An 11,338-nucleotide genomic window follows, 5' to 3' on the forward strand; every position below is an offset into this window, starting at 1 on the left:
CTGGTGGGGCAGTGGTTAAAGCACTTGACTGCTAACCAAGAGGTTGGTGGTTCAAACCCACCAGCTGTTCTGGGGGAGAAAGATGTGGCAGTCTGTGCCCGTAAAGATCACAGCCTTGGAAACCCCATGGGTCAGTTCTACTCTTTCATTAAGTCAGTATTGACTTGATAGCAGTGGGTTAGTCAATTAAAAAATAAAAAACAAAAAACCAAGCCTATTGCTGTTGAGTTGATTTCAACTCACAGAGATCCTATCAGACAGAGCAGAACTACCCCACAGGGTTTCTAAGAAGCAGCTGGTGGATTCAAGCTTTGGACATTTTGGAAAATAGTTGAGCTCTTAACCACTGTACCACCAGAGCTTCTGAACAAATACATCTGATGGTAAAGCCAAGATGAGAACTGGTCACCTGAAGTCTAGGGCTCTTTCCATTGTCCAATAACCCTAACAGCATAGCTGAGGGCCTCTTATAATATGAAAATAATTATATGATTAGGGTTCTTATTTAGAAAACAATTTCATGTGTCTTGGATTTAAGGAAACCAATGAGACTCATTATTTTCAATTATGCAACAATACCACCCAAGTTACTTTTCTGGGAAGGAGATGGTAGTCGAGGAGGAGAACACAAAAGGATAAAGGCCTTTTTTTGTTCCTCCCATAGACATTTGCTATTTTTACAATAAATAAGGAAGACTCTTCTGGCACTGAAGTTTGTTGTTGTTGTTAGGTGCCATCATGAGTCGGTTCTGATTCATATGGACCCTGCGTACAACAGAACGTAACGCTGCCTGGTCTTGCGCCATCCCCATGACTGCTGCTATGCTTGAGCCCACTGTTGCAGCCACTGTGTCAATCCAACTCTTTGAGGGTCTTCCTCTTTTTTGCTGACCCTCCACTTTACCTAGCATGATGTCCTTCTCCAGGGACTGGTCCCTCCTGATAACACATCCAAAATATGTGAGATAATATCTCATCATCCTTACTTCTAAAAAGCATTCTGGCTATACTTCTTCCAAGACAGATTTGTTCCTTCTTTTGGAAGTCTGTGGTAGATTCAATATCCTCTGCCAACACCACAACTCAAAGGCTTCAGTTCTTCTCTGGTCTTTCTTATTCACTGTCCACCTTTCACATGCATATGAGGTGATTGAAAACACCATGGTTTGGATCAGGCACACCTTAGTTCTCAAGGTGACATCTTTTCAACTCTTTTTTTTAAAGAGGTCTCTTGTAGCATATTTGTCCAATGCTGTCCATCCTTTGATTTCCTGACTGCTGCTTCCTTGGGTGTCGACTGTGGATCCAAGTAAAATGAAATCCTTGATAACTGCCATATTTTTTCCGTTCACCATGACGTTGCTTATTGGTCCAGTTGTGGGGATTTTTGTTTCCTTTATGTTAAAGTGTAATCCATACTAAAGGCTGTAGTCTTTGATCTTCATCAGCAAGTGCTTCAAGTCCTCTTTACTTTCAGCAAGTTAGGTTGTGTCATCTTTATAGCACAAGTTGTTAATAAGCCCTTCTCCAATCCTGATGCCCCTCCATATAGTCCAGCTTCTCCAATTATTTTCTCAACACTCAGACTGCATAAATACGGTGAAAGGATACAACCCTGACACACACCTTTCCTGACTTTAAACCACTCAGTATCCCCCTGTTCTATTCGAGTGACTGCCTCTTGATCTCTGTACAGGTTCCTGATGAGCACAATTAAGTGTTCTGGAATTCCCATTCTTTGTAATGTTATCATAATTTGTTATGATCCACACAGTCAAATACCTTTGCATAGTCAATGAAACACAGGTAAATATCTTTCTGGTATTCTCTGCTCTCGGCCAGGATTCGTCTGATATCAGCAATGATATCCATCGTTCCACATCCTCTTCTGAATCTGGCTTGAATTTCTGGCAGTTCCCTGTTGATGTACAGCTGCAACCACTTTTGAATGAAACTCGGCTACGTTTAATTACATGTGATATTAATGATATTATTCGATAATTTCTGCATCTGGTTGGATCACCTTTCTTGGGAATAGGTATAAATATGGATCTCTTCCAGACTGTTGGCCAGGCAGCTGCCTTCCATACTTCTTGGCATAGACAAGTGTGCACTTCCAGCACTGCATCCATTTGTTGAATCATCTCAATTGGTATTCTGTCAATTCCTGAAGCCTTCTTTTTCACCAATGTCTTTGGTGCAGCTTGGACCTCTTCCTTCAATACTATCGGTTCTTGATCATACGCTACTTCCTGAAATGGTTGAAAGTCGATCAATTCTTTTTGGTACAATGACACTGTGTATTCCTTCCATCTTCTTCTGATGCTTCCTCCGTTGTTCAGTATTTTACCCACTATTGCAACTTTGAGGCTTGAATCTTTTCTTCAGCTCTTTCGGTTTGAGAAATGCTGAGCATGTTCTTCCCTTCTGGTTTTCTAACTCCAGGTCTTTGCACATGTCAACATAATACTTTACTTTGTCTTCTTGAACTGCCCTTGGAAATCTTTTGTTTAGCTCTTTGACTTCATCATTTCTTCCATATGCTTTAGCTACTTGATGTTCAAGAGCAAGTTTCAAACTCTCTTCTGATATCCACTTTGGTCTTTTCTTTCTTTCCTGTCTTTTTAATGACCTCTTGCTTCCTTCAGATATCATGCCCTTCATGTCATTCTACAACTCATCTAGTCTTAGGTCATCGGTGTTCAACGCATCAAATCTACTCTTGAGATGGTCTCTAAATTCACATGGGATATACTCACAGTTGTACTTGTGGTTCTCGTGGACTTGTTCTAATTTTCTTCAGCTTCAACCTGAACTTGTTCTGCATTTGGCCCCTGACCTTCTCCTGACTGATGATATTGAGCTTGTCCACCATCTCTTTTCACAGACATAGTCAATTTAATTCCTGTGTATTCCATCTGGCGAGGTCCACATGTAGAGTCACTGTTTACGTTGTTGAAAAAAAGTATTTGCAATGAAGAAGTCTTTGGTCTTAACAAAATTCTAATATGTGATCTCTGGTATCATTTCTATCACTATTTAAGCTTAAGTGACCATAATTTAAGCCAATCCATTAAGAACTCTTGTTTTCTGATAGTGACCTACATGCCGTTATGCCTTGAGGATGAGAACTCTGCAATGGAAAAAAATTTATTTGAAGGCTATGTCCTCGACTCCATGACTTTTCTAGGCTTGGTGGAAGGCAAGTTTAGCCAGAGAGGAAATATTTTTAGACAAGAGTGCTTCAGAGCTATAAAAATAGGCTGAGTGAAGAGCATACTTGTCAAAGGCCATGAGTAATCTGGCCACAGAGCCAAGTAAACATGCCAAGAAGAAGCATACTGAACTTATATTTTTCCAAATGTATGACCAGATTTGAGGCAGCTTCTCCGAAACATAAGCGGAGTAGTGAATTTGTGAGAGTTACATCAACTAGTCCAGTAACTAGTCTCTTTCCCATCCTCTCCTTCTCAACACAGCTCCAAGGGGGGAAGGAGGTATCCCATTTGCCCTTACACCATAAGGCAGCTTCATGTCATCAAGATTACATTGCTTCTGAAAAATATCAACATTGTGTGAACCACCTACCACTTGAATTTGGTCTTCCTCCCAATCCCCAGAATAAGTACACTAAGTCAGTGCTCTCCCTCAGCTGACTGTGCCCAGAGGCTGCTGGCTATCCTTTTGGGCTCTCAACATTTGATCCACAGAGTAAAGTCATAAATCAGTCGCCTCTCTCAAAACTGGCAAGTTTAGGTTTATGATTATCTCTGGTTGTGCAATGCTTTGAATTCTGCCATTAGCATAAGCTGTATTCGCTAACCTCAACAATCAGAAAAAGGCAATTTGTTGAGAATTCCAACCACCACCACCATGACCAGCTGGTTTGTTCAGGGCTCTCCCTCAGCTGACTGTGCCCAGAGGCTGCTAGCTATCCTTTTGCGTTCTCAATATTTGATCCACAGAGTAAAGCCATAAATCAGTTGCCTCTTTCAGAACTGGCAAGTCTAGGCGTATGATTATCTCTGGTTGTGCAATGCTCTGAATTCTGCCAACAGCATAAGCTGTATTCACTAACCTCAACAATCAGAAAAAGGCATTTTGTTGAGAATTCCAACCACCACTACTGTGACCAGCTGGTTTGTTCTTGAAACAGTTAAATTCATTGGCTGACCTCCTTTTTTAAGACTTGTATCTTTATATTTCAAAAAGTATATCTAAAGAGCCAAGAAAACATGCCTCCGTTTTTAGATGAAAAGTCTGTTAAACAATTAAAAAAAAAAACTCGATAAGCTTCCAGAGTTGGTAATGTAGTGAAAATACCTCTATTTCTCCCAAGACTTTCCTCCCTCCTCCTACAAATCCTGGAAAAGGGATAACTGTACATATCGACAGCATCTCAACCAAGTCTTGGTTATATTTAAGAATCCCTGAAAGACATGTAATGAGGACACCTTCTGGGTAGACACAAACTCAGACTGGTTTCTAGGAAAAATAACCTGTCAAGGCTTGTTAGGATGAGTGGGATTTTTGCTGAAAGCACCAATTAGGATGCTCTCACAATTCAGGTAACAGGGCCTAGTCCAGGAAATACAAAGGAGGGAGTAGAAGAGCCCTCCTCAGAATGGAAAGCTACAAAGCCTTTTCAAGGATGGAAGAGACATTGCCCATGACACCATCTTCAGTGTATGTAGTTAGATGAACAATGACAATATTAGGAGGAGGAAACTCTGGGAAGAAGTGGGGGTGGGGGCACATGATGAATTAATTAAGTCTTGGCAGGTGTGTTTGAGTCTTTGTATTTGAGTCTTTATTACGGGCACAGGGATGGCAACAGAGCATCTAGATGGAGATGACCAGCAGGTGATTCTAAATTTGAGTCTAGAGCCGAGGGGAGGCCAAGCTGATGTCCACTGACTTCACATACCCACAAATCTCCTTCCCAAGGGCAACACACTTTTCCCCACAAGACAGCAGGGGCCAGAGGTAGAGGCAGAACTGTGATGGTTCTCAGCCTCAGGAATCTCCAGTCAGCTAACCAGGATCTAACAGACCTGAGTTCCAGCCCTAGCTCCACCTCTGACCCTTGACCCCAAGTATCATTTCTGCAGGGATAATTACTTAATGGTCACATGAGATGGCAGATGTCAAAGTGCTCTGAACAGAATAAAGTGTCACATTTGTAGTGTTTTTTAAATGCCAGGTTCTGTTCTAAATGCATTATATGTATGAACTCATTGTAACGCCCAAAAGTTGAGCACTAAGATTACCTTTCTCAACAACCCACATAATTAGTCTTAAAATCTTTAGAACTGTTTAAACACAGTTCTAAAGATAGTTAAGAGAATCTAAAATAAGAGAAAGCATCATCAGATTAGATCTGATGGACCTATACAAAAACAGCTAACTTTTACTAAACAGTTACTAATCAATGGCAAGTACTATTCTAAGCACTTTTATACATATTAGCTTATTTAAATCTTAAAATTTGTAGGCCAGTACCATTATTCCAGAAAGGAAAGAGGCAGAGGGCTGAAGTAACTTGCCCAAGGTTCATACAGCTAGGAGAAGGAGGACTGGGACTCAAATTCCGGCACAGGCACCTCAGAGGCTGTACTGTCAAGTCAGCTCTTTCTGCCCCTCCCCATCAGCAGATCACTCGCCAGAAACCATAACATTATTAGCATAATCCAGGGAGCAACACAGAATAGAGAGCAGCAGAATTAGTTTCCTGTATGGCTTCAAATTGGTTCATTCCAATTCGAACCCCTGCTGAAAATTGCCTTTCCAACCCAGATACACTGAATCAGAATCTACATTTGAACAAGATCCCTATGGGAATCTTGTGGAAATACAAGTCCTCCACAGGGCTTTGAACTGGAATGAAGCCAGGGTTTCCTATGGTCCCAGTAAAACTAGGCAAGCAAGTGTGTGCCTAAGGCAGATACGTGAGGAAACAGATCGAGTAAGGGAGGAAATTTGAAACTCAGCAAGAGGCAGGAGATAGTAAGGCTGGATCTAGGACATGGCAGAGAAAAACCAAAACCTGACTGAGGGGCCATTTCTGCTTTACAAAATGTTCAACCATTTTCCATGGCATTATTTTTTTTACCTGTCAGCCTTACTTTGCTCTGGGAATGACAGTATCTTCTACCCTGCCCCAAGTGCAATGCTAATACGTCCATAGAAGGTGGTTTTACTATCCCAGTACATCAGTTAAGATCAGAGAACAACCCAATAAAGAACTAAGCAACAACCTAGGAAATGAGGCAAGAGCTTTCTGACAAACAGATGTATCCATCGCCTTGAGTAGAAGTTAATATCTAGGAATAAAAATATTCCCTCCACAAAGAACCGTCAAAAGGAGTATTTATGGTCAGGTGACTGTGCCTATCTCTTGTGATCCTGAAACTTCTCCCAGGCCACTGCACTGTTTTTCAAGCAAACATAAATGTTCAATTCACTGTAGCAGAATGAAAGAATAAAGTCCCCCTAACCGCCCCCCACAAAAGAAATACAAAGCAACTCTGATCACCCTTCTATTCAGCATCAGAAAATTCAGAGTTCAGGGCAGGGAGAAGATATAAGAGAAGTTCAGTGGCTAAAGAAAAGCCTTCAGGTCCACTTCGGTCTTCAGTCCTCCTCAAACACTGCACAGTAACAGGAGTAGTTTGGAATGCCCTATCCCTTTGTTTTAACAGCTTAAGGTGCTCTCCGCAGAAGAAATGCCAACTTTTTGTATTAAGAAAGATGCACTCCCAAAAACAGCTCTGGATGAGAAAAACCCATGTCCAACCCCTTCAGAATACAAACCTCCTCACTTCCTCAAAGAAGAGTAGCGCACTGAAACGAAAAGTTATGCTGATGAGCCCTGAGAGATCAAGCCTACGGAATTTCATTCCCAGGGAGCCCACTCCTCCTCACCAGTGATTTAATGAGTTCTCTGGGATCTTCACATAAAAAAAGAAAATGCATGAGGCAAAGCTTATACAGTATTCAGTCTATAAACTGGAGAAAAAGAAAATTCTTTTTTCTCCTTTATAAAACATAAAAACCTGTCCCTCACCCAAGGATCACTGAATGGTCTAAGCTTCCTTTCCAACCTAAGTACGCAGCTGAAGATAAAAGGCAATCAGAACCAAGTCAGAAGTGTATAATGGGCAAACACATAAAACAAGTTAGCCTTACTTAAATATTAACCAGCAGCCTAAGAGTTTTTTTTTTTCCTTTAAATTTAAAACAAACAAATGACAGGCAAAATAAATACATTTGGAGAATACAAACAGACAAATGGCCTGTGCTCTGATCAAATGTAATTAAGCAGGGACCTCACTTGTCTTAAACTGTTTAATTCTTTGACAAATGGAATTACCAGGCCCCCAAAAATCTGTTTAATTTTTTTTTCATCCTGCTCAGCACGAACTGGAACATATGATAAAAATTATTTAAAAAATTAAAATTGTAGACAGAACTGCATCTTGATTAAAATTAAAACTACTTCATGAGGAGTTTAGGAGACTTAAGTGTGAATTAGCACCATGATCTGTGGTTGTGTTTTAAAGGCTTTGATGAAATTTAACAATAAAATGAGAGGTAGATAAAAAGTGCCCATTCTCTTTTCAGAGGTCTGTAAACGAACTGCAGTACCAACTAGCATTTGCATTCAAAATTAAGCCAGATGGAACAAATAGTCACGTCAAATGCTCTCCACCTAAACATTATAGGCCTATCTCAGCAGCAACAATCAGGGATGGGAGCAGATATTAGGGGAAAAGGGCAACAGGACAGGGATAACTGCAATTAAGATAATAATCACAAATCACATCTCCTGAGCTCTTAATAGGTGCCAGATTGTGGGCTGTGCTTTACATGCGTTAAGTCAGTTAATCCTCCCCATACTCCTACAAATACTAGCACTGGTCCTACCTTAGAGATGAGGAAACCAAAGCACACAGGTTAAGCAACTTTCCCATGTTAAGAGCCAGCATGAGGCAGAGCTAACATTCAGGCCACATCCAACTCCAGGCCTAAACTTGCAACCATTACCCTGAGCTGGGGCGAATCTGTACTCAAAACACACCAACTAATTAGTCAGTGGCACTCAATAAGCAAAAGAAATTTAGCTCGTCTCAGTAAAGGAACATAAAGAATGAAAACGCTGCTGAAACCAACCAGCTGAGAGTGACACAGAGATGTTTTGCAGGAAAGCATGGTTCTCCTTCACAGGATTATGACTGTCACATAAAGTGGCTGAGGCACTCTTAAACCCTGTCGTGTAAGGATGGAACTATTGTTCTTTTTGACTGTCCACTATTTAGATTTCTTTATCACCTTTTGGAATCACAAGTTCCGTTATGTTTCTAAGCTGTGGGGCAAATAGCTTTTTTGCCCTCTCAAGTTTCAAAAAGTATTCCCTGGCTCAGTTATTAAAGGATTTGATCCACAAGTCTGTGTTCCCCATTAATGTCTATCATTTCTCATCCCTCTCTTCTCATATGAGAGCTCCAATACCACACCTGAATTTTGAGTTTCCCTTGTGTCTTTCATGCAACATAATCCCTTTATGTGGCCAATAATGGATGCTGTATTCCAAGAACTGAGCAACCTTGATTTTGTACAAAAGGTGATGCCTTCTATTCAGTTTCTAATCTTTTTCCATTGATGTCTTCAAGCACACCATCCACAATATTTTCTGGATCCATTTCCTTTATTGTCATTAGAGGCTTATGGCTCTGATATCTTATGACTAAGATATTGTGTTATTATTGTTAGATGCCATTGAGTCGACTTTCAACTCTTAGTGACCACATGTGACACGAGTAAAATTGCCCCATAGGGTTTTCTAGACTGTAATCTTTACAGAAGCAGATCACCAGGTCTTTCTCCTGTAGAGCTGCCAACCTTTGGGTTTGCAGCAGAGCGCTTAACCACTGAACCATCAGGGCTCCTCAGGTGTGTGGTTTTAAACAAGTATTTTATTTCTGCCCACACAAATCTCACTCTCACAACCTTGGGAGATGTGGGTTGAACAGAGGGATGAAAGTGCTCTCAAGCTAAACTCTGTCTTGAGTATAACATCCGAAATTTTTAGGTTAAAGTGGCTTTTTCCTTCCATCCCATGTATAACACAGACTATGGGGACACCATAATCTGGAAGTTACAGCACCTACACAATAAAAAAGGCAATGTATCTTCAAAAACATGATCTCAATTCAGAGAAATGGAAGACTGTAAGAAGTCAGAAGGATGAAACATTTACAGAAACATATATTTTAGGAGAAAATGCAATCAATCTAACATATTGCAAAAACTTTGCAGAGCGGAAAAAATTAAGATTTATGACAATAGAGAGATTTATTTTAAAAGCAAGCAAAAAAGTGAGCCCTTGGTTGGAAACAGATGCTGAAAAATTGAACTGCTGTGACTGTAGATACTGAACTTGAGGCTCCTCCATCAAGAAAAATTACTTTCCCTTCCCCAACAACTCAAGTTGTAAAGAGTTGAAATGTTAAGAATATAATCAGCCCAAATATGAAAATCATGGTCCTCCAACGTCAGCTGGGATGTATTCGTTAAAAATAAATGAAAAGCAAGCATTACAGTATCCCAGGAAATCAACTGCACAACGGACCCTGAACCACAGCTGGCCTGGAACAGGGTGAGCAGGGTATAGTCCTGAAATGTGCAGTGAGATTAGAGACTCCTCCAGAGTAGAAGGCCAGTCTGCAGCTTTATTTCTCCCTCCCACCTTTCCCCAGCACTAAACCTAGCACAGTTCTCTGCACGGAGGGCACCAAGTCAAGGGCCAAACTTGCCTCATGCTACTGTCGACCAAGTCCAGGTGGTCAGCAAGCTCTGATTAAGTGACCTTCTCAAATACTACAAAAAGGATGGCTATTATTATTCTTTGTAACCAGCAAAAGAAACACACGCGGGAGAGAGGGGACCGTTTAGGAGAGCAAAGACTGCAGTTATTTTTAAAAACTAGCAAATTAAGTTTAAAAAATGATGGCAGTCCAGGTTTCAGGAAGCAAATTCCTGCTTGAAGTGAGTAAGAAGGAAACACGTTATGGGGGGCACATATAATATTGCCTTCTTTCTGCACAAGCAGCCCCGGCGCAGTGGTTAAAGTGCTCGGCTGCTAACTAAAAGGTCGGCGGTTCCAACCCACCCAAAGATGAAGCAGTCTGCTTCGGTAAAGATTTACCGTCTTGGAAACCCTACGGGGCAGTTCTACTCTGTCCTATAGGGTCCCTATGAGCGGAAACGGGTTTGGTTTGCCTTTTGGTTTCCTTTGCACCGCCGTGTTTCGGTTCCTCGTGCTTTCGCGAACACTCTCCACAGAACCTCACTGGCCCCTGGAAGGAGCTGGACTTTTAGAGGCGAGGAAGCCGAGACTCAGTCCGAGGGCATTTAGCCTCTGGGCGAATGGAGCCTGTTGAGCCTTTGCAGGCCCCGACTCCAGATATTTCGACTACACAGGGGAGGGGAGGGGTGAAAAGTCCTCCGGTCTCCGGTGGGTGGTGGCCACCCGGCCGGACACCCCCTGCTGGTCGCTGCCAGCCTCGGGTGGGCACTAAAGCGAGCGGGACCCGCAGCCCGCGGGGCGGCTCACCTGGGCGATGCCTGACCCCATCAGCCCGGCGCCGATGACTGTCACATGCTTGAAGGTGATTTTCTTCGCAGAGGCCGAGGCGGCAGACGAGGAGGACACGGAGCGCACAAACTGCCTGGTCACGAAAGCCATGGCGCGGCGGCGGCGGCGACAGCGACAAGTCCCAGTCAGCGAGGGAACCAAGGCAAGACGATCTCTGGGGGCGGAGACCCAGATGGCCCCACCGTCCCGCGCGGCTCTGTGACGTCACCCAGCGGCGGGGCGGGGACTTGCGGCCCGCTCCACCCATTGGCCGAGACCGCGGGCTACCACGTTTGAACGTCTGTGCGCTGCGTCCGGGCCCGAGTGGGCCGGCGCAGGCCACCGCCTTGTGCTGCGCTGGGAGTGGCCGACTAGTTGCAGGTAGAGCTGCACCAGAGCTGGCGAGCGAGTCTGTTCCGAGTCTTGAGGCGAGCTGGGACGCTCGCGTTCCCTTGTTGGGCTGAGCACCGGCCCGCCCTTGGAAAAGGCACGGGCGCCTTGTATAACATAACAAAGTGCGCGGTGTTGATTTGTAAGTGGTTAAGAGCTAAGAGGCTGCTGCTAGCTAGAATGTCTGCAGTTCGATTCCACCAGCCGCTCCATGGAAACCTTATGCGGGCAGTTCTTGCTCTCTCCTATAGTGTTCCTATGAGTCAGAATCAACTCGATGGCAACGGGTTTGGTTTTGTGCGTACCTCTGAG

General features: G+C 43.0%; 1 protein-coding gene across 1 annotated transcript in view; it reads right to left on the minus strand.

Annotated features, from left to right (window-relative positions):
* The window catches only part of HADH (hydroxyacyl-CoA dehydrogenase), a 62,616-nt gene extending 51,783 nt beyond the window's left edge, over positions 1–10,833 (minus strand). Inside the window, exon 1 of the mRNA XM_049885563.1 lies at positions 10,616–10,833. Within this exon, the coding sequence (XP_049741520.1) occupies positions 10,616–10,747 (132 nt within the window). The 5' untranslated portion in view covers positions 10,748–10,833. The remainder of the gene's footprint in view (positions 1–10,615) is intronic.
* Between the last annotated feature and the right edge of the window lie 505 nt (positions 10,834–11,338).

This window comes from Elephas maximus, chromosome 5, assembly GCF_024166365.1.
Source record: "Elephas maximus indicus isolate mEleMax1 chromosome 5, mEleMax1 primary haplotype, whole genome shotgun sequence".
NCBI lineage: Eukaryota > Metazoa > Chordata > Mammalia > Proboscidea > Elephantidae > Elephas > Elephas maximus.